Below are 26,993 nucleotides of genomic sequence, written 5' to 3' on the forward strand. Positions count from 1 at the left end.
GGGTTTTCCCATGTTGGCCAGGCTGGTCTTTTGAACTCCTGATCTCAAGTGATCCTCCTGCCTCAGCCTCCCAAAATGCTGGGATTACAGGCGTGGGCCACCGCACTCCATCCAGCTCTGATATATTGATATTTGGCTGAGATGAAATCGGACAGCAGGGCTGAGGGCCCCTCCTGTGGACTCCAACTCTCTGGTTGTTTATTCTTGTGTGCACATGGGATGTCACGTGCCCTGGAGACTGAGTGTGCCCGCATACACATGTATATACATGTAAGAGTAAGGTGTACGCTCCTCTCATTTACACACTCATTTGGGTTCTGAGCAACACTCTGTGAGGGCAGAGCTCAGATCCCCAGACCATGCTTTGTTCTCTTGAGGCTACCACAGTTCTACTCACCCCATAAGGCCTAGACAGTAAACTCCCTCAGCACCTACAAAGTCACTGCCCAGGGCCCCAAAGCAGGGACTGGAAGCTCAGGCCTTCCCTTTGGTCCCCTGTGATGACATCCCCCTCCTCCTGCAGAAAGGCAGCCCCCAGTACCAGCTGCTGACAGCGCCTGAGTACTCGCCACACGGCACCCTCGTGGGCAATGTGACAGGCACCGTGGACACAGATGAAGGCCCCAACACAATCATATACTACTTAATTGCAGGTGGGGCCTGACAGAGCTAATGCCCTGATTACCTGGGGCTAGAGATAACCCCAATATGCCCCACTCCCTGGCCTTGTTCCCTCACCCTGTGCCATGATCCCACCCTCAGCTGGCAATAAAGAGAACTTTCATCTGCAGCCTGACTGGCATCAGCTGGTGCCACGGGACCTGGACTGGGAACAAGAAGCTGTATTCTCCTTCATTGTCAAGGCCTCCAGCAATCGCAGCTGGACACCTCCCCGTGGACCCTCCATGGCCCTCTACCTGGTTGCTGACCTCACACTGCAGGAGGTGCATGTTGTGCTAGAGGACATCAATGACCAGCCGCCACACTTCACCAAGGCTGAGTACACTGCAGATGCAGGAGGTGCAGAGACTGGCCCCTGCCCTGCCCTGCCACTTACACTGCCGGCCTGTTCCTGCAGGGGTGGCCACCGATGCCCAGGTGGGCTCAGAGTTGATCTGGGTCCTGGCCCTGGATGCGGACATTGACAACAACCACCTTGTCTTCTACAGCATTCTGGCCATTCACTACTTCCAGACCCTTGCCAACGACTCTGAAGATGTTGAGCCAAGTCTTCATCATGGCTAGGGGCCTGGCAGCACGTGAGTGGCCTCTAGCCACGACCTCTCAGTCACTGCATGGACTGTTATCTGGAGGAGCTGGGGTCTGGGGGAGCACCACAGGATATGGGTGGCCCCTCAAGCAGCCACGCCAATCCTATTCATCCACCTATCCAGCAATCTGTTCTCGAGTATCTACCTATTCATCTACCAATCAGCCCTTTCTTCATTCTTTTTCTCAACTCATCTAATCATCACTTGTCCATCCATCCATGTATTCACACTTCTGTCCATCTATCCTTCCATCCATTCCTCCCTCCATCCATCCTCCTTTTATTCATCTATCCATCTGCCCATCTTCCCATTCTCCTTCCCATATTATCTGCCTGTTCCTCCACTTATGCACCTCGCCCTCCCCCATGTCAGGCATTGTGCTAGGTACTGGGGAAGCAGGATTCAAAGAGCATATTTATACCTATGGATGTGTGTGTTTGCTTGTGTACTGACCTTTGTGGATGGCTGAGACTCTCTGGGTCAGGCTCTAGAAGATGGCCTGTGAGTGTCCCATTACCTTACTCCCACCCCCAATCCCTTCCCCTTCCTCCTCCATCTAAAGACTCCTCCTCTGTATACCTCATCTGTAGCCTGGCATTCCAGGCTCACTAGATCTTCCTCCTAATCCCTCTTTCTGTTCCACAACCACCTGCTATCTTTAAGAGCCCTGTGCCCAGCCTAGCTAAGCTGCTTCACATCCCCTCAGCCTGCTTGCTCCCATCCTCCTCTAGCCTTTGACCCCTCTGCCTTCATTGCCTGGAATGCCATTTTGACCCCTTCTATGCCTTCGGATATCCCTCCCCTGCCCTTCAAGGTCTAATTCATGTGCCACCTCATCCAGTTATGCAAGCAGACACCATCCTTTTGTCCTCTGAACTCTCACTGCACTTAATAAAGGCACCGAGAGGCTCAGTAGCTTGCCTGAGATCACGCAGCTAGGAAGTGACAAATTTTAAGCCCAATATATTGTCTTTTAAGAGAAGACTACGGTGTGCCACCTCTGACCATATCTTCTATGGATTTCTTTTTGTGATAGATTCTCACTCTGTTGCCCTGGCTGGAGTGCAGTGGCACTATCTCGGCTCACTGCACCCTCTGCCCTCTGAGTTCAAGTGATTCTCCTGCCTCAGCATCCCCAGTAGCCTCCCAAGTAGCTGGGATTATGGGCATGCACCACCATGTCCACTAGTTTTTCTATTTTTAGTAGATAGGGTTTCATCATGTTGGCCAGGCAGGTCTCAAACTCCTGGCCTCAAGTGATCCACCTGCCCTCAGCTTCCCAGTGTTGATTACAGGCATTAGCCACTATGCCCAGCCTTGATTGTGAAATTCTGAGGTACATGTGTTTGAAGAGAGAGGAGAGACAGACAGACAGTAAGGGGGCTCAGAAATGGTCCACTGCACCCTAGCATGGGACAACAGTCACAAACTTATCACCGCACTCCCCCATGATGATAATCAGCTGAGCTGAGACCCAAGCCACTGCCACTTGAGATGGCCATTGTTCTCACTCACCTTTGCTCCCGGCTGGGCCCTGTGGACCCTTGTGCTGTGCGCCCTCAATGTCTCCACCTACCCCGGGGCTTGTGCTCCTTCCTGGGGATTCAGGGGCACTGAGTCTCTGAGCCGTGCCCTGCCTTCGGGCTTCCTGCAGGGAGCTGTGGATTAGACTGCCTTTGAAGTTTATTCAGGACCCAAGAATGCTGTAGCCCACGGTCGTGGGCCTATCTGAAGCTTGGTTTTTGACCACTAAAATGGACAACAGCACACAACTCTCAGCCACCTGACCAGCTATTTCAGGGATGAAGTGACAGGAGGAGTCTTCTTGCACCATCTGCTGTGCAAAGAGCTTTTTGAGCCACAGGTAATCCTCCAGGATCACCTTCAGCAGTAAGCCCTTGGGGAGGGAATGGGTTAATCCCCACCAAGGCCCTCCCCTGCCTGCTGTGCCCCTCCCCTCGCCCACTCCCTCTGGGGATCATGGGTACATAGACATCTGGTCCTGATGATCCTAGGGGAGAGGACCAGCAGCAGAGCCTGGAGATAGTGGTCCACCACTTTTTTTTTTTTTTTTTTTTTTTGAAAAACAAAAGGAAAACTTTTATTATTAGAGGTGGGAATGTGGGGAGTGGGGCAGAACAGGTAGTGGCCCTAGGAGAGGGTCCCAAGGAGCAGAGGTTGGGGCTGTCTCAGTAAAGAGGGGCAGGTCACGAATAGAGCCTCCACCCCCAGCAGGGGGTTCTTGGGCCCGGCCAAGCACTGGGCTGAAACGTGGAAACTGGGCATTGACGAAGTACAGCGGGATGTGGGCAATTCGGCCTGTGGACCAGCCCATACTGAGCAGGGCCCCTTTGTTGAAGGAAGGATGGAAAGTAATGAGCTGGGGCTGGGCTTCTGGCTCCCCCTGGATAACACCACAGGGAAGGAGCTCCAACACAGGGCTGTTTCGAGTACAGAAGAGGAGGATGACTGGTTTACCATCCTGTACCCTTGGGTTTCCTTTCATGAGCACAGCCAGACGCTCCCCACTGGGGTCCCATAACATGGAGTGAGCCTCTCCCCCAAGCCTCTCCTCACCATCTGGTGTCTGGATTGTTGTCTCAGACAGATCTGCCACAATTGTTGCTGACTTCGCACCTCCAACACGCCCCTTTCCCTCACCACAACGTTCTGGAAAAGACAGGGAATAAATCAGTGGTTCTCCCAACACAGTGAAGAGCAATCGGTTGCCATCTGGGCTCCAGCAGCCAGTCTGACAGCGCCCTGATAGAGTAGGCCACCTCTCACAAGTCCACATCTGGGCCTCCCAGACTCGAAAGACAGCTGAAGGAGTGGTAGCTAGGACTTTACTGCCATCTGGGGACCAGAGCAGGTTGGTCACCCCACCTCCTAGAAACCAGGGAAGGGGGACACAGGTTTCTGTTGAGACATCCCAAACCCGGATAGCAGCATCCACAGGTGAAGCTGAGAGCAGCCGCCCCCCACTGGGGGCCCAGGCCAAGCTGGTGACAGGTGTGTGCCCAGGGTGAGACAGCATTTGGGCACAGCCAAAAGAGGGTCGGGTAGACAAGGAGGTAGGGTCCAGGGTCCAGATGAGAATGCAGCTCTGGCAGGCCACAGCCAAGACAGAGGCACTGAGGGGCTTCCAGGCCAGAGCTGCCACATTTCGCTGCAGCCGGTGCTTCAGGGAGGGGACTATGGTGCTGCTGGCATTATACACACGGACTGAGTCATCTAGTAGGGCCACTGCAAACTTGTTGGTGTGAGGGTGCCATGCAAAGACACGCAAGCAGCAGCTGGACCAATTTGTGACTTGGGCAAATTCAGCAATCAGATCTTCACTCCTCCCCTGACCTTGAGGACTCTGTCCTGTGTGACATGATTCTGGGAGGTACCCAGAGCCAGGACAGCCCCAACTCAGGGCTCTGGGTACCCAGCTCCACCCAACTGGACAGGTCCCCTCCCCACCCCACTCTGCCCTTTGGGCCTTGTCTGTGGCATTGGTGACAGTGACTGCAGAGGAAGGTAAAGGACACATTCCTCAGAGAGCCCTCCGAAGAGCCGGTGCCCAGCATGTGACCCCATAACACTGAGCTGCCGTTCCACTGAGAACACACAGCAGCCTCAACATTCTGTGGCTTCAAAAAAGCTACAAGATGGCCCAATTACAAAGAAAACAAAGACCCACCAAAGGCCCCAACATGCCATCCATGGGCTGAGAGCCCCTGACTGCTTTCTCTCGCTGGCCCAGGGCTCCTGGAGCTACGGTCCGAGGACAAGTGGCACTGACTCAGAATCAACTGCTCCACGGGGCATCTGGAGCCTGGAGCTCAGGCCTTGCCTGTGTCGGGGAGCAGCTAGGAAACACACTGGGGATGGCAGCCGCTCTTGGCCTCGGAGGCACCTGTTAGGTGGATCATGGGCCCTTTCCTCCAAAGCTCTGATTAACTTGCCCAGGCATGCTTGTTCCAAAGGGACACCTGGGGCCTGGGAGCCTGTTTGGGAGCCTAGGACATCTCTACACTCACCTTTGCCTGGCTCCGAAGGTCATTGAACCCTCATCACCTGGGTTAGGGAGCTGGAACCACCTTGCCTTATCTGGTGCTTCACTGATGAGCTAGGCAGAGGGGCAGGTGCCCCACTGGCCCCAGCATGGAAAGTGGCAGCCCCAACTCCAGGGCCTGGGCGAGGCTGCAGCCCCAGATGAGTTTCAGGGTCCTGCTGCTGCAGCTTAGCTCCTGGCGAGATTCACCACTGCCCACCTGTCCCACTGTGTCCAGACTGGACTCTTCACCCTGGTTCCTCTTAGTAACCCAGAACTTGATTTGCCACCTCTGTATGCTACCCACAGTGTGATTTGCTTGCTGTTTTTATTTAAAGAGATGTTCTGGCAATTCCCTTTTTTGCTTAGCCCTGTCTGAATTTGCCGTCTGATGTGCCAGTTAGGTTTTCTTCTGAGCCACTAAAATAAGTATGTAACTATTAAAAAAAAAAAAAAAACAAAAAACTGCAATTTCTGGGCAAATGCTGGTGCTTTGCTAGACTCAGTCAGAAAACTTGAAGTGCATGTGACCTTGTGAGATGCCAACAGAGATGCCCACAGACGTGCTTACATTATCCTTATCCCAGACACAAGCAATGCAGCTCAAAGCTTCAGGAGAAACTTTTTCTGTCTACTTGAGGAGGGGAAAAGAGAGTAAAGAAGACAGTGTCTTGCAACTTAGATACCATCTATGCCATAGTAGAATATGGCACCAGGACAAGTCCTGAGGCTGCTCATTCTAGGACATAGTCCCTGGGTAACAGTTCTAGACACATCCTGAGCCAGAAGAGAACGTACTGCCTTGAAGGGAAAAACCCAGTTCTGGCAGGATTCATCATCTGCTGACTGAAGAGCTCTTGGGACTTGAATAAACATCAACAGTGACCAGGTAGTACTTGCTGCAGGCCTTGGATGAGACCCAGTGCAATCCAAGCTGTGGCAGCCATATGGAGACACTTCTGCTTGAGGAAAGTAGAGAGAAAAGTAAAAAGAACTTTGTTTTGAAACATGTTTACCAACTCAGCCATAGTGAGGTAGAGTAACAAGGGCTTTTGAGGTCTCTGATTTTAGGCCTTGGCTCCTGCATGGCATTTCTGGAACCACACTGGGCCAGAGGGAAGCTCACTGTCATGAAGTGAAAGATGCAGGCCTGGAAGAGTTCAGTACAGCTGATGGAAAAACCCTTGGGTTTTTACTGAATATCAGCAGTAGCCTGGCAGTACTTGCTATAAGCTCTGGGAAAAGCCATTTAGTCTTCAGTGAGTGTCAGCAGTAGCCCGGCAGTATTTGCTATGGGCTCTAAAAGAGCCCTTGGGTCTTTAGTGAATATCAGCAGTAGCCCAGCAGTGCTTGCTGTGGACTCTGGGTGTTGGTGGCCAGAGAGAGTGGCTCCCTATGCTTGAGAAAAGGAAGAGAAGATAAGATAGTTGTTTTGTCACTTCAGTGCCAGCCAAGCCAGAACAGAATAGGACACCAAGCAAATTTCAGAGGTTCTGACTCCATGTTCCAGATGACATTGTTACTTTCACAAAGATAATTGCCCTGAAGGAAAGGACATGGGTCTGGCTGGATTTACCATCTCCTAACTGAAGAGAACTTGGGCCTTCAGTGAACATCAGCAGTAGCTAGGCAGTGGTCACAGTGGGACTTGTGTGAGACTCAGTCCTGTGCTGGCTTTGAGTCTGAAACAGTAAAGTCCGAGTGATGGGGGCCACAGAGGTACTTGTGTCACCCCTAACCCAGCTCTAGTCAGCTCAGCATGAAGAGAAAGAGAGACTCCATTTATTTGGCAGAATGTAAGAAAAAGGGAAAAAAAGTCTCTACTAGTTTGCAAGCATCACAATGTTACAGGGTTTGGGATTTCCCTTGATGCAGATTATGACTGCAATAAACAAAAACTTAAATTACAACACTGGATTCCCTTTGAATTCTTAAAAAGCCTTTCAAAGAACAGGTATAAAAAAAAGCCCAGGTGCAAAGAGAAAGTTAAAAACCAAACTCATTAAAGCCCAGGCATTAGTGAACAGTCACAAAAATTAAGATTATTTAGGAAAACATGATCTCCTTTAATGAACTAAAAAGACACCAATATGCAATTCCTGACTAACAGATATATATGATCTTTCAGACAGAGAATTCAAAACAGCTGTTTTGGGAAACCTCAACAAATTTCAAAATAATACACAAATAAATTAGAATCTTATTTAATAAATATTATTAATTAAAGTGATTAATTGAAATATCAAAAAGACATTCTGGTGTTGAAAAACTCAAATGACATTAAAGAATGTATCAGAATCTCTTGACAGCAGAACTGATCAAGCAGAAGAAAAAAATCAGTAAGTTTGAACACAGGCTATTTGAAAACATATAGTTAGAAGAGACAAAAAATAAAATAAAATAAAAAATAATAAAAAACAATAAAACATGCTTATCAGAGCTAGGAAACAGCCTCAAAAGGTCAACTCCAGGACTTACGGCCTTAAAGAGGAGGGATAGATAGAGTTCAAGGTAGAAAGTTTATTCAAAGGAATAAGAACTTCCTATACCTAGAGAAAGATATTAATATTCAAGAACAAGAAGTTATAGAATGTCAAGCATAACTTAAGACTACCAAAAAGTTTTTAATAACAAAATTCCCAGAGATAAAAGATTCTAAAAGCAGAAAGAGAAAATAAATAATATTCAAACAAGCACCATATGTATCACAGCAGACTTTTCAATGAAAACCTCACAGCCCAGAAAATGGTGGTATGACACACTGAATGTGCTGGGAAACAAAACAAAACAAAACAAAACCAAAAACAAAAAAAAACTAACAATTTTTATCCTGGAATAATATATCCAGCTCAAATATTCTTCAAACATGAAAGGCCAGCAAAAACTTTTATAGACAAACAAAACTGAGGAATTTTATTACCACCAGACCTGTCCTGCAAAAAATGTTAATAGAACTTCTTTAATCTAAAAAAAAAAGACATTAATAAGAATAAGAAAACATCTGGTAGAAAACTCACTGATAATATTAAGTACACAGAGAAACACAAAATTTTATAGCACTGTAAATGTGATATGTAAGCTATTCATATTTTGAGGAGACTAAAAAATTATTCTATAACTACTTGTAGTTATTAAATATAATAACTCTTTCTCTACATTCTGTTCAAGGCCATAACTCTTACAGTTCCTTCTTGAGGCTGTTGCTGTTATTAAAAATACTAACAACAAGTTTAAGACATTGACAGCATAATAAGAGAAAAGGCAGGATAAATGGCAGGCAGGGAGAGAGGAAAGACATCTCAAAAATGAGATAAAAGAATGACAGAAGTATCTTTACTTACCAATAATAACATTAAATGTAAGTAAATTAAAATCTCCCATTAATTAAAAAATATAGACTGGCCAAATGGATTAAAAAAAAAAAAAAAGACCCAACAATCTGTTTCCTAGAAAGACACACGTTCCCCATAAAAACAAATAGCAACTAAAAATAAAGAAAAGGAAAAAGATATTCCATGCAAATGGAAACCAAGTAAGAGCACAAATAGTCATATTTAACAAAACAAATTTTAAGACAAAAACTATGAAAACAGACAAAAGTCATTATATTATGATAAAGTGCTCAGTTCAGAAAGAGGATATAATAATTGTAAATGTATATACACCCAATACTGGAGAACTCAGATATGAAGCAAATATTAAACATGAACAAAAAAATCAAACCCCATACAGTAATAGCTGGTGACTTCAACACCGTACTTTCAGCAGTAAATAGATCATCCACATAGTAATATCAAAAAATAAACATTAGACTTAATCTGCACTGGACCAAATAGATCTGACAGATATTTACAAGCATTTCACCCTACAGAATAGAATACAAATTCTACATCTCGGTACCAGGATTATTCTCAAGGTCTGATTATATATTAGGCCACAAAGTAATTCTTAAAATATTTACCCCAAAAATTAAATTATATTAAATATTTTCTCTGACTATAATAGAATAAAACTATTCTATTATAATAGTTATAATAGAATAAATAATAGTTTATAATAGAATAAAACAAAAGCAACTTTGGCAACTATACAAACACATAAAATTAAAATTAAAATATACTCCTGAATAACCAGTGAGCCAAAAAACAAATCAGAAGAAACTGAAACAAATGAAAATGCAACACAACATGCCAAGACTGGATTAGCAGTACTACAAAAAAAGTTTATAATAATAAGTGCCTACAACAGAAATAAGAAAAAAAAAAAAGACTTCAAATAAACTATTGATGTATCATAAAGACCTAGAAAAACTAGAGCAAACCAAATTCAAAATTAGGAGAAGAAAATAATAAAGATCCGAGCAGAAATAAATAAAATATTAGAAACTATTTTAGAAGAACATTAAAAAGTGAGTTTATTAAAAAGAGAAACAAAATTCACAAAACCTTAGGCAGCCTGGTTGGAATTCAGGGCCTGATAGTGTTGAATTACTTTGAGATCTGAAGTTGCCAAGTACACTGAAAGATAGAGCTGAAATGACAAACTGCTCTGCTCTGAAGCTATTTTTTTCTAGTAATGTGGTTAAACTACTCAGGAATAGACTGTATATTATAAATACCTGGATAAATATTCTGCCTGCACGTTTGGGTGCAAGCCAAAGAGAGAAAAGCCTCTTTGAATTAAAGTCTTGTGGGCACCTCATCTGTTTATATCCTGTCTGGTAATTCTGTACAGTCTTTGTGAAACAAAATTTAAAACAAAATTATCTGGCCAGTTGTGGTGGCTCACATCTGTAATCCAAGCACTTTGGGAGGCTGAGGTGGGTGGATCACTTGAGGTCAGAAGTTCAAGACCAGCCTGGCTGACATGGTGAAAATCCATCTCTAGTAAAAATACAAAAAAAAAAACTAGCCAGGCATGGCAGGCACCTGTAATCCAAGCTACTGCCAGCTAGCATTAAATGACAATATTAAACTCACAAACATCAATATTAATCCTAAATTTAAATGGATTAAATGCCCTAATTAAAGACACAGATAGGCAAATTGAATAAAAAGTTAAAACCCATCAGTACACTGTATCCAGATCCATCTCATAAGCAAGGACACACAAAGACTCAAAACAAAGGGTTGGAGGAAGACTCACCAATCAAATGAGAGCAAAAAAAAAAAAACAGGAGTTGTAACTTTTGTCTCTGACCAAGGCCCGTGCACAGTGGTGACATCATGGCTCACTGTAGCCTCAAACTCTGGGCTCAACTGATCCTCCTGACTCAGCCTGCTAAGTACCTGGGACCACAGGTGTGTACCACCACACCCAGCTAATCTTTTTAAGGGATGGGATCTTGCTATGTTACCCAGGCTGGTCTCAAATTTATGTTCTCCTGCCTTAGCTTCCTGAGTAGCTGGGATTACAAGTGTGAGCCACTGAACCAAGCTATATGTTGAATTTTTTTTAAAAGCAATCTGCAATAAACACAGTTGGCTAAAAATTTATATCTGCAGTTCACCACTATCCCCTCAGCCTTGCTAAACAGAGCATCCCCTGCTCACCTCTAGCAGACTGACATGGACTGCAGTCCCCACATGGGACAAAGAACCTGAACTTGACCATCAGGTGCCTCCACTTTGAACCCCCCACCCCATGGGCTCAGGGGACTTAATGCATCACCATTTTTTAAAATTAATTAACTGGACCAGAAACATGAATAGTTTTAAAGCTATAAATAAATATAGTTAGAGTTTTTTAAATGTCTTCAAAATGTTAAGTGCTAAAATCAGCCTCTCTTAGCCTGATGTCCTCAGAAGCCCTTCTAGAGCGTAGAGGATCATACTGGGGTGTTGAGGAAGGGGGAATTTAATTCCTGCAAGGTCTGAGAAAAGAAAATAATTAATACATATACTTTTAAAAAAAGAAACGAGAAAAGAAAATGGTTGGCCAGACATGTTGACTCATGTCTGTAATCCCCACACTTTGGGAGGCTAAGGTGGGTAGATCACGATGTCATAAGCTTAAGATGAGCCTGGCCAAAATGGTAAGTCCCCGTCTCTACTAAAAATAAAAAAAGAAATTAGCAGAGCATGGTGCTGGGTGCCTGTAATCCCAGCTACTCGGGAGGCTGAGGCAGAGAATTGCTTGAACCTGGGAGAGACAATGGGCCAAGATCATGCCACTACACTCTAGCATGAGTGACAGAGCGAGACTTCATCTCAAAAAAAAAAAAAAAAAAAAAAAAAATGGTTATGGGGAGCTATGTTAAGCAAAGTCAAGTCAAATTTCTTTTCCACAGGAATTCTCAGAATACTTAACATGCAGTAGTGACACTGAGAGCAGTGGTTCATGTCTGTAATCCCAACACTTAGAAAGGCTGAGATGGGAGGATCACTTGAGCCTAGGAGCTCAAGATTATCCTGGGCAATATAGTGAGACCTCATCTCTACAAAAAATAATAAAATATTAGCCAAGTGTAGCAGTAAATGCCTGAGCCCAGCTACATAGGAAGCAGAGGCAGGAGGACCTCCTGAGCCCAGATGGTGGAGGCTGCAGTAAGCCTTAATTGTGCCACTGCACTCCAGCATAAGGATCAGAGCAAGGCTCAAAAAAAATTAAAAAAAAAAAAAAGAGGAAAGAAAGAACATACAAATGTGCACCATGAATCTCAAAGGGAGGTGCAAGTAAAGGTGCCTTCCTCAAAGACTGGATTATGAGCCGTGGCATAGCACAAACAAGGTCCCTTCCAACAAAACAGCCATATATAACCACCTAAAATTACTTACAAGTACAGACTATGTATCCCTCATTCGAAATGCTTGGGATCAGAAGAATTTCAGATTTCAAATTTTTTAATACGCATGATATGTACCAATTGAGCATCACTAATTTACAAATCCAAAATCCAAAATGCTCCAAAGAGCATTTACTTTGAATGTCATGCCCTCGCTCAAAAAGTTAAAAGATTTTGAAGCATTTAAATTATGGAGTTTTGGATTTAGGATGTTCAACCTTAAATTTCTTTTATAGAAAATTCTTGAAACAACAAAATTATCATAATGGAAAACAGAACAGTCAGTGCTTGCCAGGAGTTAGTGAGGGTATGACTGTGAAAGGGGCAGTAGAAGGGCAATGATCTGGGTGAGAAACAGTTCTGTGTCTGGATTGTGGTGGTGGTTACACAAATCGATGCAAATGATAAAATTTTATAGAACTACACACAACACACACACACACACACACACACACCTGACTGCATATAGAACTGCTCAACTCTGACTAAGGCCTTTTGGTGTTACACTGATGTCTACTTTCTGGCTCCAATCACTGTGCTGTTGTTAACTAAGATGCCATCAATAGGGAGAGCTGGTGAAAGATAACACAGAAACTCTTCAAGCTACTTGTGCAACTTCCATGAGAGACTAAGGTTATTTCAAAACAAAAAGTCTGGACAACACTTTAATCACATGTAAGGTTATAAAATACTAAAATATACTCTAGCCATGAAAGATGACTCCAAGTGTTTAAAAGATGTTTATTTTAAAGTAAAACTTCCCGTATTAAGTTTGATAGCTGTGCTCCTGCCTAGTAATACTCGACAGTGGAGGAATGTGGAAGGAGGCACAGAGGTCACCCAGCCTGGGGGCTCTGCCCAGTCCCTCCACTTGTTCTGTGCACACATATATATACATGTTTGTCCAAGAACCCATTACCTTCTGGGTCAGCCAAGTCCCATATCAGCAGAAACACAAAAATGCTCAAAAGCATGACTGCTAATCTTTGCTCGTGTGTTAACAACAACAAGAGCCACCACCACCACACCACTAGCCTTGCAAACCAAGGGCCTTGTGGGGCAGGAGCAACTGTTTCAAAGTTGCACTGCAGATGAAGAAGCCAATTTACATCAGGTCCAGGGGCACACAACCAGTCAGTGGCAGGGCCCAGAGCACATCAAGGTGCACTCAGCTCCCAAACTAGTGGTGTTTATGACATACGTATTTCCCCAACAAACGTCTATAAGCTGTCAAGAACCCGAAAGTTCTCAGGTCTCTTGTCTGCTACCCAAGTGGTGAGGGCTACCACCTGGGCATTTATATCCAACTATCACAGCCTGAGAGGTCTGCAGATACCAGGCCAATCACTAAAAGGCCTGGCCCCTTAAAAAAGAATCTGCACAGGCTGGCTCTGACCTGCCAGGCAGAGCTGTGAGGGAGACCACAGGGAAAAAAAAAAACAACTCCTTGTTATCTTCACCTACCTTCCTGAGGATAATGTCTGAAAGGCCAGACTTCTTTAGAAAAAAATACAGCTTCACTTGCCCCCACTCTCCCTGCATATGTCGGATCAACCTGAGATGGGAGAGCAAGAGGTGGGATAACTGTTCAGCAAATGCAGCAGGTGAAGCAGCACCCGCCATGCTGAGTAGCTGGTGATAGAGAACAGAAAAGGACAAAGGCCACTCAGCTCACCTACTCTGTACTGTGCTTTCCAGTTCAGTTACTCTCTAGTTTAATATAAAAGACTTCAGCTAAACTTACCTTCTTGTAATAAGTTCACACAATAATTTTTCAGTGGGAATCTGTAAACAAAAACACAGATATTGGTCAAAATTAAACACACCCAGTTGGGAGAAAAAAGGTTAACCCCTCAATTTTGTCATGACCAACATATATGATGACAGTTAAGAGTCAAAAAGTGTGTATTTTAAACATTCTCTGAACAGAGAACTCAGATACAGATATTATTAAGATTAGTTGATTTAGAAAATGTAAACTTAATTTTCTTTAGTGAATCATAATTCTAGGGCAAACAATACCGTCATCCAGAAAACAGCAACAGCAGAAGCCCAGTGCCAATTTTCAATGAGTATACAAAGGGATTTCAACTCCTTGGAGAGCTCAGAGAGAAAAGACACTCTAGCCTCTGAGATTGGTCTCTGATTCCAGAATCAGAAGAGGAGTTGCCACGCATCATCATGAATCACCAGGCACACAAACTTGCAACTGTTTTCTTTGCCCTGGGTCTAGTTCTCACCCATCTCATCCCTCCTTCTCCAGCTACCTGAGTGGTTAGACATGCACATAAGCCCCCACACAGAGACAGCTGGCCTGTGATTGCTCCCACCATGGAAAGAAGAAAGTGCAAAGTTCTGAGCTTGGTACTAAAGACGAATGTCCACTTTCTGGAACGCTCAAAAGCCCCAAAACATCACTGTTTAGAGAAGGTCAATGACTCATCTAGGATTACACAGCTAATTAGGGCCACAAGAGGCCATACCTGGATTCAGTCTGGCCAGCAGCCAAGTCTACACACCTCTCATCATGCCCTGACCTCAATCAGGCATCTCCTAGGGGAAAGGAGAGGTATCCAGATAAATTTGTCAACCCAGCAGGCAATTAAGCAGCTACTAAAATGCTGACTCTAAAGGCTTAAATGTGTTGGTGTTTTACTGAGTGAGGTTAAAAAAAAAAAAAATTAGCACATGACCAGGCACGGCGGCTTACGCCTGTAATCCTAGTGCTTTTTAAGGCCAAGGCACAAGGATCACCTGAGGTCTGTAATTTGAGACCAGCCTGGCCAACTTGGTGAAACTACATCTCTACTAAAAATACAAAAATTATCCAGGTGCGGTGGCATGTGCCTGTAATCTCAGCTACTTGGGAGGCTAAGGCAGGAGAATCTCTTGGACCCGAGAGGCAGTGGTTGCAGTGAGTCAAGATCATGCCACTGCATTCCAGCATGGGAGACAAAGCGAGCCTCTGCCAATTTAAGAAGTGACAAAAGCCAGGTGCGGTGGCTCATGCCTGTAATCCCAGCACTTTGGGAGGCCAAAGTGGGCAGATCACGAGGTCAGGAGTTTGAGAAGCTCCTGGCTAACACGGTGAAACACCCTCTCTACTAAAAATACAATTAGCCGGGCATAGTGGCACGCTTCTGTAGTCCAGGCTGCTTCGGAGTCTGAGACAGAAGAATCACTTAAACCCAGGAGGCGGAGGTTGCAGTGAGCCAAGATTGTGCCACTGCATTCCAGCCTGGGTGATAGAGCGAGCTCAATTTCAAAAAAATAAATATTAAAAAAAAATAAGTGATAAAAGTAAAGAATGCACAACTACTCCCAGTTATACAGAATTGGTGTGTAAACAGCTAAAGAAAATACAATTGGTAAGGAAAAACAGTACTGTCTGAGGGGCAAGAATACATTGTTTTTTCAACAAATTCTTGGACTGCTGTTGTACGATTTCTCACACTGAATAAAATCCGGGGCATAGGCTCCTTGCAGTTATAGTCACTAGATTTGCACCAATATGCGCACAACACTTGCATACTCTTGTACTGCAAAGGATTATTCCAATTAAGAATAAGGCCCAGATTACAGTCAGCTTCTCTGTGAGGGGGTGCCGACATCTGTGAACATATAAAGAACTAAAAATACAGAGTGAAAATAGAAGACAGAGTGAAAAATAGAAGAAAAATAGAATAAAGATCTGAAAAGGGAGAGGAGAAAATCAGAAAAAAATGAAAAAAAGGGGAAATATCAAAAAGACAGAAAAAACACTAGAATTTGAAAAAAAAAGAAAAAAGAAAATCTAGAGATTAAGGAGTCATCATTTTAAAAAAGACAAAAACAACAAAGAAAAGAATTAGGAGGTAACTATATATAGTGACAGCGGCCCCCAACTTGCTGTCCCACTCATGCTGGGAGGTCTGTGATACTGTCTCTGTGGGAGTGGTACAGGAAGCACCCAGAGGGGCCATTACCCTTAGCTTCTTACAATCTCATTAGATGATGGTGTCCAGCCATCACAACTTTGTCAATTTCTGGGTTCAAACTCTAGCTTGCTTCCACAATGTTTTCCCAGACCAATAAGACCCACAGAAACAAGGCCAAGTCAGGCAGGCTATTTGACACCTATCAGTAAAGGTGACAGTGGTCAGGTCCAGACAATAAACAGCACATCACCTTCACAGGTTCACAGACTCGAGAGGCCCTTGCTTTGGATGACAAAGGTGCCTTTCCTGCCAATGATCAAAAAGGTCCAGAGCTGAAATACATTTTCAGTTGAGGTTTTTTTTGAGACAGTCTCGCTTTGCTACCTAGGCTGTAAGGCACAATGGCACAATTTCGGCTCTGCAACCTCTGCCTCCTCAGTTCTTCTTCGGCCTAACCTCCCAAGTAGCTGGGATTGCAGGGGCATACCACGACATCCATCCAATTTTTTTATTTTTAGTAGAGCAGGGGTTTCACTATGTTAGCCAAGCTGATACAATAGCATAGTCTGAAGTAGAGCCTGCTTGATAATCCTTGAATTTCTGTTTTTCTCGCAGAGATTCTGCATGGGCTTTTCACAACCATTATCCTACATGTACCCCAGCCCTCCTGACAGGTCAGCCCGTATTCTGAAGGTAAGGCAACCTGGCTTGGTCATGTGGAAAGCATGTGGCAGAACTGGGATTGACTCAGTAGCACTCAAAAGGCATCAGAAGCCTGGCATGGTGGCTCACACCTATAATCCCAGTACTTTTGAAGGCTGAGGCAGTTGGATCACATGTTCAAGACCAACCTGGCCAACATGGTGAAACCATCTCTACTGAAAATACAAAAATTAGCTGGGCATGGTGATGCATGCCTGTACTTCCACCTACTCAGGAGGCAAAGACAGGAGAATCATTAGAACATGGGAGGTGAAGCTTGTAGTGAACCAAGATTGCACCATTGCACTCCAGCAAAAAAAAAAAAAAGGCATCAGGGAAACTCTGGGACATGTCTTACCTCCCTGAACTGGATAGTTAGCTCTCTCCAACAGCGTCATGAGACGTTCCTAATCCAGAGCTAGGGTAAATGTTTCCAAGAGAAGGAGAAGACTTGGCAAGTGAGAAAAAGCTTTTACAAATCACAAGGAAAAAGACTTCTAAATTAAAAATGAGCAAAAAGCGAAATGCAATTCAGAAAGAAGAGCTGCAGCAAAATTAGAGAGAAAACATTCTGCTTCAATGGTAATTTAAGCATTACAAAACAAAATAATGTGCCAGGTTCTGCAATCAGCTTGGCAAAGCCAAATAAAGACAGCTACTGTGTAAGTTTGCAAAGGTGGACACACATATCCTGGGCCCTGCTGGTGAAAACATCAACCTGTCCAGCCCTTCTGGAGAGAAATGGGACAACGTGAGTTAAAATGTGTGCAACCCTTATACATAGGTTTAGTGTTATTCCAAAAATAACTCCAGCAAGATGTTTTGTAAATATAGATAAGATTATTCTAAAATTTATATAGAAAGCAGAGAGGGTACAAAAAAATAGAATGAATAAAGCCTTCTATTCTGACAAGTTTGGAAAGTTAGAAAATAAAATGAAATAATAAAAATTTTTAAAGGCCTACTATTCATTGCTGCCATTTTGCAGTGAAAAATCTATGATTCGATAGCACAATACAGTGATTATAGTGAATAATAATTGTATACTTTAAAACACAACATAAATTGTTTGTTGAGACACAGTCTCTCAGCTTAGTTTTTATATGATATCCCTTACAGAAATTCTCTTCATCTCAGAAGGGAATTGCTACAAAGTCCTGCTCTCAATTTTAAAGGGCAAAAACCACATATTTCTTGAACTTATGGCTTCTATAAAGTTACATTAAAATGCTTATGTGAATTTTTTTTTTTTTTTTGATATGGAGTCTCATTCTGCCACTTAGGCTGGAGTGCAGTAGCCTGATCTCTGGACTGTAACCTCTGCCTTGCAGATTCAGGTGATTCTTCCGCCTCAGTCTCCCAAGTAGCTGAGACTACAGGCATATGCCACCACACATGGCTAATTCTGTAATTTTTTTAGTAGACATGGGATTTCACCATATTGGCCAGATTGGTCTTTAAGTCCTGATCTCATGATCCACCCACCTCAGTCTCTAAAGTGCTGGGATTACAGGCGTGAGCCACCATGGACAGCCTATTTTTTTTTTTTTTTTTAATAAAAGCAGCAAAAAAAAGTGTCTTAGTATTTTTTAAATGAAAATCAAACATACTTAGTTTAAAAAATTACGGCAGGGAAACTAAAATAGCTAAAACAATTTTGAAAAAAAAGTAAAAGGACTCAGTCAACAAGATTTAAAGACTTTCTCTATAGCTAGGGTAATTAAGATAGGAGAGTACTGGCAGGTGGCAGGCACAGACAGCAAAGCACAGAACAGATTAAAGAATCCAAGAAAAAGACCCACACAGATATGCCCAGTGGATTTTTTGACAAAGTGCAAAAGCACTTCAGAAGTTAGGACGGCTTTTCCACAAATGGTGCTGGAGCAATCAGCATTCATAGAAAAAAATGGGCCTCTATCTATATGTCTTATGCTTCATACAAAATAAAACTCAAAATGGTAGCTGGGCAAGGTGGCTCATGCCTATAATCCCAGCACTTTGGGAGGCTGTGGCGAGTGGATCACGAGGTCAAGAGATCGAGACCATCCTGGTCAACAAGATGAAACCCCATCTCTACTAAAAATACAAAAATTAGCTGGGCATGGTGGTGCACGCCTGTAGTCCCAGCTACTCGAGAGGCTGAGGCAGGAGAATTGCTTGAACCCGGGAGGTGGAGGTTGCGGTGAGCCAAGATTGTGCCATTGCACTCCAGTCTGGGTAACAACAGCGAAACTCCATCTCAAAAAAAAAAAAAAAACAGAACTGAAAATGGATTATGAATTCAAATATAAAACATAATCCTCAGGATCTAGGACAAGGCAGAGTTCTTAGACTTGACCCCAAAGCCTGAATCATAAAAGAAAAAACCAGCAAACAAACTGGACCTCATTAAAATTAAAAATATTTCTACTGTAAAGAGCCAGACAGAAAGATAAAAAGACAAGCTACAGACTGGAAGAAAATGTTTGCAAAGCACATATTTATCGAAGCACTGCCATGTAAAATATATAATAGAGCCCTCTCAAAATTTAACAGCATGAAAAAGAAAACAATCAAATTAGAACATAGGCAAGCCAGGTGTGCTAGTGCATGCCTGGAGTTCCAGCAGTTTGGGAGGTCAAAGTGGGAGAATTGATTGAGCCCAGGAGTTCTAGGCTAGCGTGGGCAAAATAGTGAGATCCCTTCTCTATAAAAAATTAAAATTAGCCAGTCACAGTGGTGCACACCTGCCCTCTCAAAGCTACACAGGGGACTGAGGCAAGAAGATCACTTGAGATCAGGATTTTGAGACCAGCGTGGGCAACGTAATGAGATCTGATTCCTATAAGGAATAAAAAAAAAGGCTGGACATGGTGACTGACACCTGAAATCCCAGCACTTTGGGAGGCTGAGGCGGGTGAATCACAAGGTCAAGACATCGAGACCATCCTGGCCAACATTGTGAAATCCTGTCTCTACTAAAAATACAAAAATTAGCTGGGCGTGGTGGTGTCTGCCTGTAGACCCAGCTACTCAGGAGGCTGAGGCAGGAGAATCGCTTGAACCTGGGAGGCAAAGATTACACTAAGCCGAGACTGCACCACTGCACTCCAGCATGGCAACAGAGCAAGACCCTGTCTGAAAAACAATAACTAACCAACAAACAAGGAAAAGAACATAGGCAAGAGATCTAAAGGCAGAAAGATATTTTACAAAAGAGAATATACAGCAGACGGCAAAAAAAAAAACTATGAAAAGATGTACATCATTACCCAATAGGGAAATGCAAATGAAAATCAGTGATGCTACTACATGCCTATCAGAGTGGCTAAAATAACAAACGGTGACAACATATGAAATGCAGGTGAGGATGCAGAGACACTAGACCACTCACACACTGCTGGTGTGAATGTAAAAGGAAGATACAGAGACTCTAGAAAACAGCTTGGCAGTTTCTTCAACATACACACAAACTAAATACAAAACTACCACGATTCAGCCACTGTCCTAGGCATTTACCCCCCTAAAATGAGTGTGTCCAGCCATCAACTTTTAATGTGTTTAAATTAAAGAACACCATTTGATGTGTTTCTGCCTTAACAAGGACCCTAATGGCACAAGCTATGCAACATTTAAATGAAGAGACTTTTCGCACAGACAGGATTGTGCTTTTGTAAAATATAAACTAGCATTTTTCTAAAAGACAGATAAGTGGCTGGGCACAATGGCTCATACCTGTAACCCCAGCACTTTGGGAGGCTAAGGTGGGCAGATTACCTGAGGTCAGGAGTTCAAGACCAGCCTGGCCAACATGGTGAAACCCTGTCTCTACTAAAAATACAAAAAATAGCCAGGGGTGGTGGCAGGTACCTGTAATCCCAGCTACTCAAGAGTCTGATGCTGGAGAATTGCTTGAACCCAGAAGGCAGAGGTTGCAGTTAGCAGAGATTGAGCCACTTCACTCCAGCCTGGGTGACAGAGTGAGACTCCATCTATAATAAATAAATAAATACAAGCGTGCCCTACCATGGTGACAAAATCTGCTCCTGGGTGACTGATAATTATGAAGGATGTGGGAAGGACAAAAGGGTTTGTTCAGTTTTCCCTTCTTGAGAGCAGAAATGCAGACCGTGAATGTTGAAAACAGCAGAGAACTGGTTAAGCTACTAATAAATTGCTGTGTCTCCACAGAACAAATAACTTCTAGAAATAAAAACAGCAGAATGTTTAGAAATGGGGTACAATCTTCATCAGTTTGCAAAGTGACAAGGGTACAATCTAGCAGGTACAGGGTGATGTGGCTTATAAGCATACAGCATCCTTTTGCCCCAATATCAGAACCTGGCAGGACAAGGGTCACACTAGCCAGGATTCCTACAGGTCAACTAGTTTCCTTCCTCACTTCCTGGTTCTCTGGTGTTCTACGTCAGCATGAGTTGCTTTTCTAAATTGGACAATCACAGAAATTTGTGCAAGGAGAAGCAGAATCTGAGAAATTTTCATCGAATCTTCCCAGGGATCCAAATGACCTTCTTAAAAGACCAGCAGAAGATGGACAGTCTTAGGGCTTAAGGCCTCCCTCCAGCCCAGACAGAACTCAGGGACTGCACTGGGGCATGGCACAGGGGTAAGGCCTGCAGTCCCTGCCCTGGAGAGAAACCAAGAAGCAAGAGAAATGCCCCTGAGAGTTCAGATATGCAACAAAGCAACAAGGTGAATGACACAGACCAGGGAAACGTCAGAGCACAGACTCAAGGTTTGAAACCCTTTTTAAATTAAATTTTATTTTTTTCAAAGAAACAGCTGTTTCCTAGGCTGGAATGAAGTGACACAGTAATAGCTCACTGTAGCGTCAAACTCCTGGGCTCAATCAATCCTCCTGCCTCAGCCTTCCGAGTAGCTGGAACAATGGACATATACCTCCATGTGTGGCTTTTCTTCTCCCTCCCCCTTTTCCCTCCCTGGAGTCCCCCAACTTTCCAAAGTGTACCCTGGGCCTTTTCAACATTTCTTTTCTGTATCAGCTGCTCTTGGGCTCCAATGTGCCTGCCATCTTCTGTTGTCTGGCCCACAATCCCCTGACCAAGGACACTGTCTGGGACTCAGGTCTAGGTGTGTCTGGCCTCCTGTATCTGGCCATAGGTGGTGGCTCCTTGCCAAGGATTCCAATATCTCTCACACTGGGCCAGGTCAGTGCCATGCCACCTTCCTTCTCATTGCTGCGGGTGGCAGCATCAGCCTTTCAGCCCACTTTATTTTTCTGGCCCTTCTAACATGAGGCATCCATCCAGGCTCCTGGATCCCCCATTGAGCAGGATGGTCACTGCCACCATGGAGCATCACAGTTTTGTCTGAGCACCACACTAGTGAGCTGGCACACGTGCCAACACAGAAAAGCAAATGCACAAGCAGAGGTGGTGAGGACAAAAACAAGGATTGGAGATCTGTTCTGATGGGAGTGCAGACTTCCACCTGAGGCTCCCATTTCCCTGCTCTCCCCACACATGCCTCTGCAGAATCTGGCCCAGCTTCCTCGCCATGGCCCTGCCTTCACCTGCTTCCCTACTGCACCTCACACAACTTACTCCTCAGTTCAGAAAAACACTTTGGGGTGTGCAATGAAAGCTAAGGTCTTGAAAGTGCTCCCTGGCCATCTCCTCCCTTGCCGGGCTGATTTTACTTGACACACACACTCAGCCACACACACATACACACTCACACACAGGTACATTCAAGGTCACCCACATGTGCTCACACTCACACATACCACACTCACGCCTCACAATACACTCACAAAGCACTCTCCATATTGAAGCAACTTTCTCCTGTCCCCACAGTCCCACAGCCCTGAGCTCAGACAAGGCACATACCTTGAAGTCTATCTGATGGATTAAAAAAAAAAAAAAAAAAAAAGGCTGCTGAAATGACTGGCCCCTCACCTCACTACATTCTTAATGCCTGGAAGGTGGAAGGGTTATGTGGTGCCCTCCTGGAAGCAGGCCTTCAGGAAATGTCTGTTGAGGGGATGGGCAGAATTCAGGAGTTGAGGGAGGCATGTGGTAGCTGAATGCAGAGAGGTGTCATCAGCAGCGGAGAGCAGACAGTTACACAGCTCAGCAGCACTGAGGACAAGCTAGCAAGCCTCCCTGTGCCGCAGTGTTTCCATCTGTAAAGTTGAAATAAGAGCACCTGGCCTGAGAATTTCTGTAAGTAACAAATGAGAATATGTAGGTGAACACACTGAATGGGAAGCTGTTATTGCATCTCTTATTATGATTATTACTTTACCATTATTCCTGAGACAGAGGGGCAGGCTGTATTTACAAGGAATTGTGGTGGCTGAGGAGGGAAGTTAGGCAAGGCTGTGAATCAGTAAGTGTGTTACAGGCATAAAATCACAGTCCTTATATATCCTACTCTGTCAAATGATCTTTATCAAACAAGAAAGTATAATATTTCATCAGATATTGGCTATACCACAGAACATATGCTACCTATTTTCTCTATCAACTACTCAGCTAAGCAGCTTCCAACATCTAGAATAGAACAGTATTTCAGGCCAGAAACAGTGGCTCATGCCCATAATCCCAACACTTTGGGAGATCGAGGCAGAAGGGTCCCTTGAAGTCAGGAATTCAAGACCAGCCTGGGTAACATAGCAAGACCCAATCTCCACAAAACTTAAAAACTTTAAAATTAGGCTAGCCTGGTGGCTCCTGCCTGTAATCTAAGCACTTTGGGAGGCCAAAGTGGGTGGATTACCCAAAGTCAGGAGTTTAAGACCAGCCTGGGCAACATGGTAAAACCTTGTTTCTACTAAATATACAAGAAATTAGCTGCGCACGGTGGTGTGTGCCTGTAGTCCCAGCTATAGCTAGGAGGCTGAGGCAGGAGAATCACTTGCACCCAGAAGGCAGAGGTTACAGTGAGTCAAAACCATGCCATTGCACTCCAGCCTGGGCAACAAGAGTGAAACTCTGTCTAAGAAACAAAACCACAGAAAGAAATTAGCTGAGCATGGTGGTGTGAACCTCTAGTCCCAGCTACTCAGGAGGCTGAGACAGGAGGATGGCTTGAACCCAAGAGTTTAAGGCTGCAGTGAGATATGCTGTACCACTGCACTTCAGCCTGGGTGGCAGTGAGACACTGTCTCTAAGAATAAAAAGAGCATTTCAACAATTCTCTTAATATCAATGTACAATTTTACACTGGCAGGTAAGTACACACCTGTAAAAACCCACTTATGTAATTGTGAATTAAAGGACACTTTCTAGTGACTCAATGTCAACAACAATAAATTAAATCAATAAAATCAACTGACTGAATGTCAATTCAAAGACTGGCCTAAAAGAAAATGCCAACCCCATGGCCTGGTGTGAACGAGTAAAATAATAGAATAATTTGCACCCTGGTGATCAACTACCTCACCGGCCCCATTCAGCAATTGTGGAGCCTGCTTCTCCAGTCCAGAATTCTCTACTGCATAGATGAAGTCTTCAAAGCCAGGAGAGGGGTGTGCTACAAACACAATGCATTGTAATTCTTAGCAGAAAAAAAACCACTCAAAGGGAGGAATGTCTGCAAGAATACTCACCCAGGTCAATGTCTAGGACCGTCTGACCACAAAACTGCCATTTGGAGGATGTGGGAAAGATTTAAACAGCGAGTCTATCCCCAAAACTGTAAAATCCTGGTTAAATATTCTTAATGTGAGTACCTCATCATCAAGGTTTTTTCTGTTTCATCTTTCTCCTTGGAAAAAGAGTCTAAAATAAGATAGTTTTCTCTTGCACTGAAAACATAAAATTCAAAAGCACATCCTCTTCAGATTAATAAAAGTTGGCTGGGAATGGTAGTTACACCTGTAATCCCAACACTTTAAGAGGTTGAGGCTGGTGGACTGCTTTGAGCTCAGAAGTTAGAAACCAGCCTGGGCAAAATGGCAAAACTCCATGTCTACTAAAAATACACCACCGAGCATGGTGGCGTACATCTGTGGTCCCAGCTATTTGGGAGGCTAAGGCTGTAAAACTGCTTGAACCTGGGAGGCAGAGTTTGCAATGAGCAGAGTTCACACCACTGCACACCGGCCTCGGAAAGAGAGTGAGACCCAGTCTCAAAAAAAAAAAAGAAAAAGAAAACAAGAAAAGTCAGTTTTCTAAGGATCTGTGTAATGATGGAGACAGCCTTGTTGATGTCACTCGTATATGAGAAAAGCCCTTTCCTCAGGAGGATGAGCGGAGATGAGGAAGCAGTGGGACCCCAGCCTTGGTGGTGCCCTGACAGCTGTCATCAACCAGTGGCCTGGGATGGTGGCTCTGAGGACTAGGCGTATTCCTTTGCCCAAGAGACAAAAGATTTCTATCTGTCAACTACGCTCAAAGACAGCTGGAGAGTTAGACTGTTCCTGGCTGCTGTTCCAAGTACCCAGCCTCCAACTGACAGATGGTTATCACAGGCCCACTACATGCCAGCCCAGATTTCAGGGACTGGGGACACAGCAGGAAGCGGGACAGAGCTCCTCTTGCCTCCCAGGAGCCCAGGGTGTGTCATCCACAAGACACAATGCTGGCTTTGAAGCTGATCCCGGTGCCTGCTCTCCTTGGTGGCCTGCCCAATCATTTTACCTCTCTCCACATTTTTCAAATCTAGAAACTAGCACAAAAGAGATGCCATTGGTGGTCCTACAATACCTCCTCCCTTACTGCTGCATAAGATCTGTACCCCAAATCTCTCCTAATGGCCGAGTCACCTGGCTGGGCCCACTCGCTGGTGATGGTGGTCAGGACTGGGGTCCCAATGCCGCCTGTTCTGGGAGACTAGGTTATGAGAATCAAGGAAGCGGGGCTCTGAGTAGACAGAGTAGGGGACAGGAAGATGTGAAGATCATGCTGGGAAGAGTCCATGAAGAGGGTTGAGAAAGGATGCTGGTTTGAACAGTGTGAGGCCTGTCTGAGAAGCTGTACCCAACTGCTTCCTCCAGTCCTGCTGAAACAGAGCAGGGGGACAAAAAAGGTACAGGAGCCCTCTTCCACCAGTCCTTTATTTCCAGCCAACTGGAGGTGATTCATCTACTGCTGTGGGTGCCTCCTGACTTCCATGAGTTTGTCACACTGTGTCCTAGTTTTCTGTGTGCCTGGGTGCTCAGCTGCAGTTGAGCTGACCTGGAGGGTGGTGCTCAGTTTTATTCATCTCAATCCAAAGACAATACACATTAGCTCAGCAGAAAAAATCTAATGGTGCCGCAGCCCCAAAGCTGGACTTATTTTCAACTGTACCTAATTTTGGGGTTTCATGTGGTCTGGAGGGTCTCTTGCAAAGTGATGGATTTTGCCTCAACTGACACAGCCAAGGCCCATTGTGCTTCACCCATTTGGCATTCTCACTGCTGCTGTCCTGGTTTTCTGAAGGTAGCCTCATTTTGCCAGCTGCACACATCATGCCTGCTTTTTCCCCCGTTCCCTCCCTTTACCTAGACCCTCACCTGTTCAAACAGCTATTCTGTATTCTTCTTCCGTCAGCCCCTTCTGCTCATCCTGAAACAATCTTAGGCCAGGTTTCTCTTGATCACTTCATGCCCACATCACAGAGACCATCTCTGAGCTAGGAACCAGCTCCACTCTGTAAGCAGCAAGACCATCTAAAGGTGTCTTTTCCCAAGAACCTGCCATTGCTTCTTACAGCTTCTCATAACATAGCCCACCTAATCTACCTTCAACAGTGATTACTGAAGACCTGCCTGTCAGTGGCAACCTGGGAAACAAGGATAAATAAAACAGGCACAGTCTGGCCGGGTGCGCTGGCTCATGCCTATAATCTCAGCACTTTGGGAGGCTGAGGTGGGTGGATCATGAAGTCAAGTGATCGAGACCATCCTGGTCAACAAGGTGAAACCCCGTCTCTACTAAAAATACAAAAATTAGCTGGGCATGGTGGTGCACGCCTGTAGTCCCAGCTGCTCCGGAGGCTGAGACAGGAGAATTGCCTGAACCCAGAAGGCGGAGGTCGTGGTGAACTGAGATCGAGCCATTGCACTCCAGTCTGGGTAACAACAGTGAAACTCCGTCTCAAAAACAAAACAAAACAAAACAAAACAAAAAAAACAGGCACAGTCTCTGCCCTTGTAGACCTACTATAGGTGGTTAGGAAAAACAGACTATCAATCAAATAACCCCACATAGAAAAAATTACCAAAGGCTAAGTGGAAGAGGTGTCCATCCCTGCCAGCGGTAACGGAAAAGCTGAGCCAGTTAGTCAAGGAAAACTTCTTTGAGTAAGCAATGCCAAAGCCGAGATTT

The 26,993-nt window shown here is 44.5% G+C and overlaps 1 protein-coding gene across 14 annotated transcripts in view; it reads right to left on the reverse strand.

Moving 5' to 3' along the window:
- LOC144578627 (aladin-like) overlaps positions 1-26,993 on the reverse strand; it is a 40,799-nt gene that overhangs the window by 4,412 nt on the left and 9,394 nt on the right. Inside the window, exons 2-6 of one of the 14 annotated variants that reach the window (XR_013524808.1) lie at positions 22,635-22,709; positions 14,581-14,650; positions 13,842-13,882; positions 3,849-3,941; positions 2,787-2,929 (exon numbers count right to left, since the gene is read on the reverse strand). Coding sequence is in view for 4 of the 14 variants with exons in the window: in XM_078345280.1 (XP_078201406.1) it covers positions 2,937-2,941; positions 3,849-4,809 (966 nt within the window). In the remaining 10 variants the exon portion in view is untranslated. Of the gene's footprint in view, positions 1-2,786; positions 2,942-3,252; positions 5,773-6,111; positions 6,273-13,841; positions 13,883-14,580; positions 14,651-22,634; positions 22,710-26,993 lie in introns of those variants that run through there. The other 13 variants (XR_013524806.1, XR_013524807.1, XM_078345282.1 and 10 more) reach the window with 13 other exon arrangements.

Source organism: Callithrix jacchus, chromosome 12, assembly GCF_049354715.1.
Source record: "Callithrix jacchus isolate 240 chromosome 12, calJac240_pri, whole genome shotgun sequence".
Taxonomy (NCBI): Eukaryota; Metazoa; Chordata; class Mammalia; order Primates; family Cebidae; genus Callithrix; species Callithrix jacchus.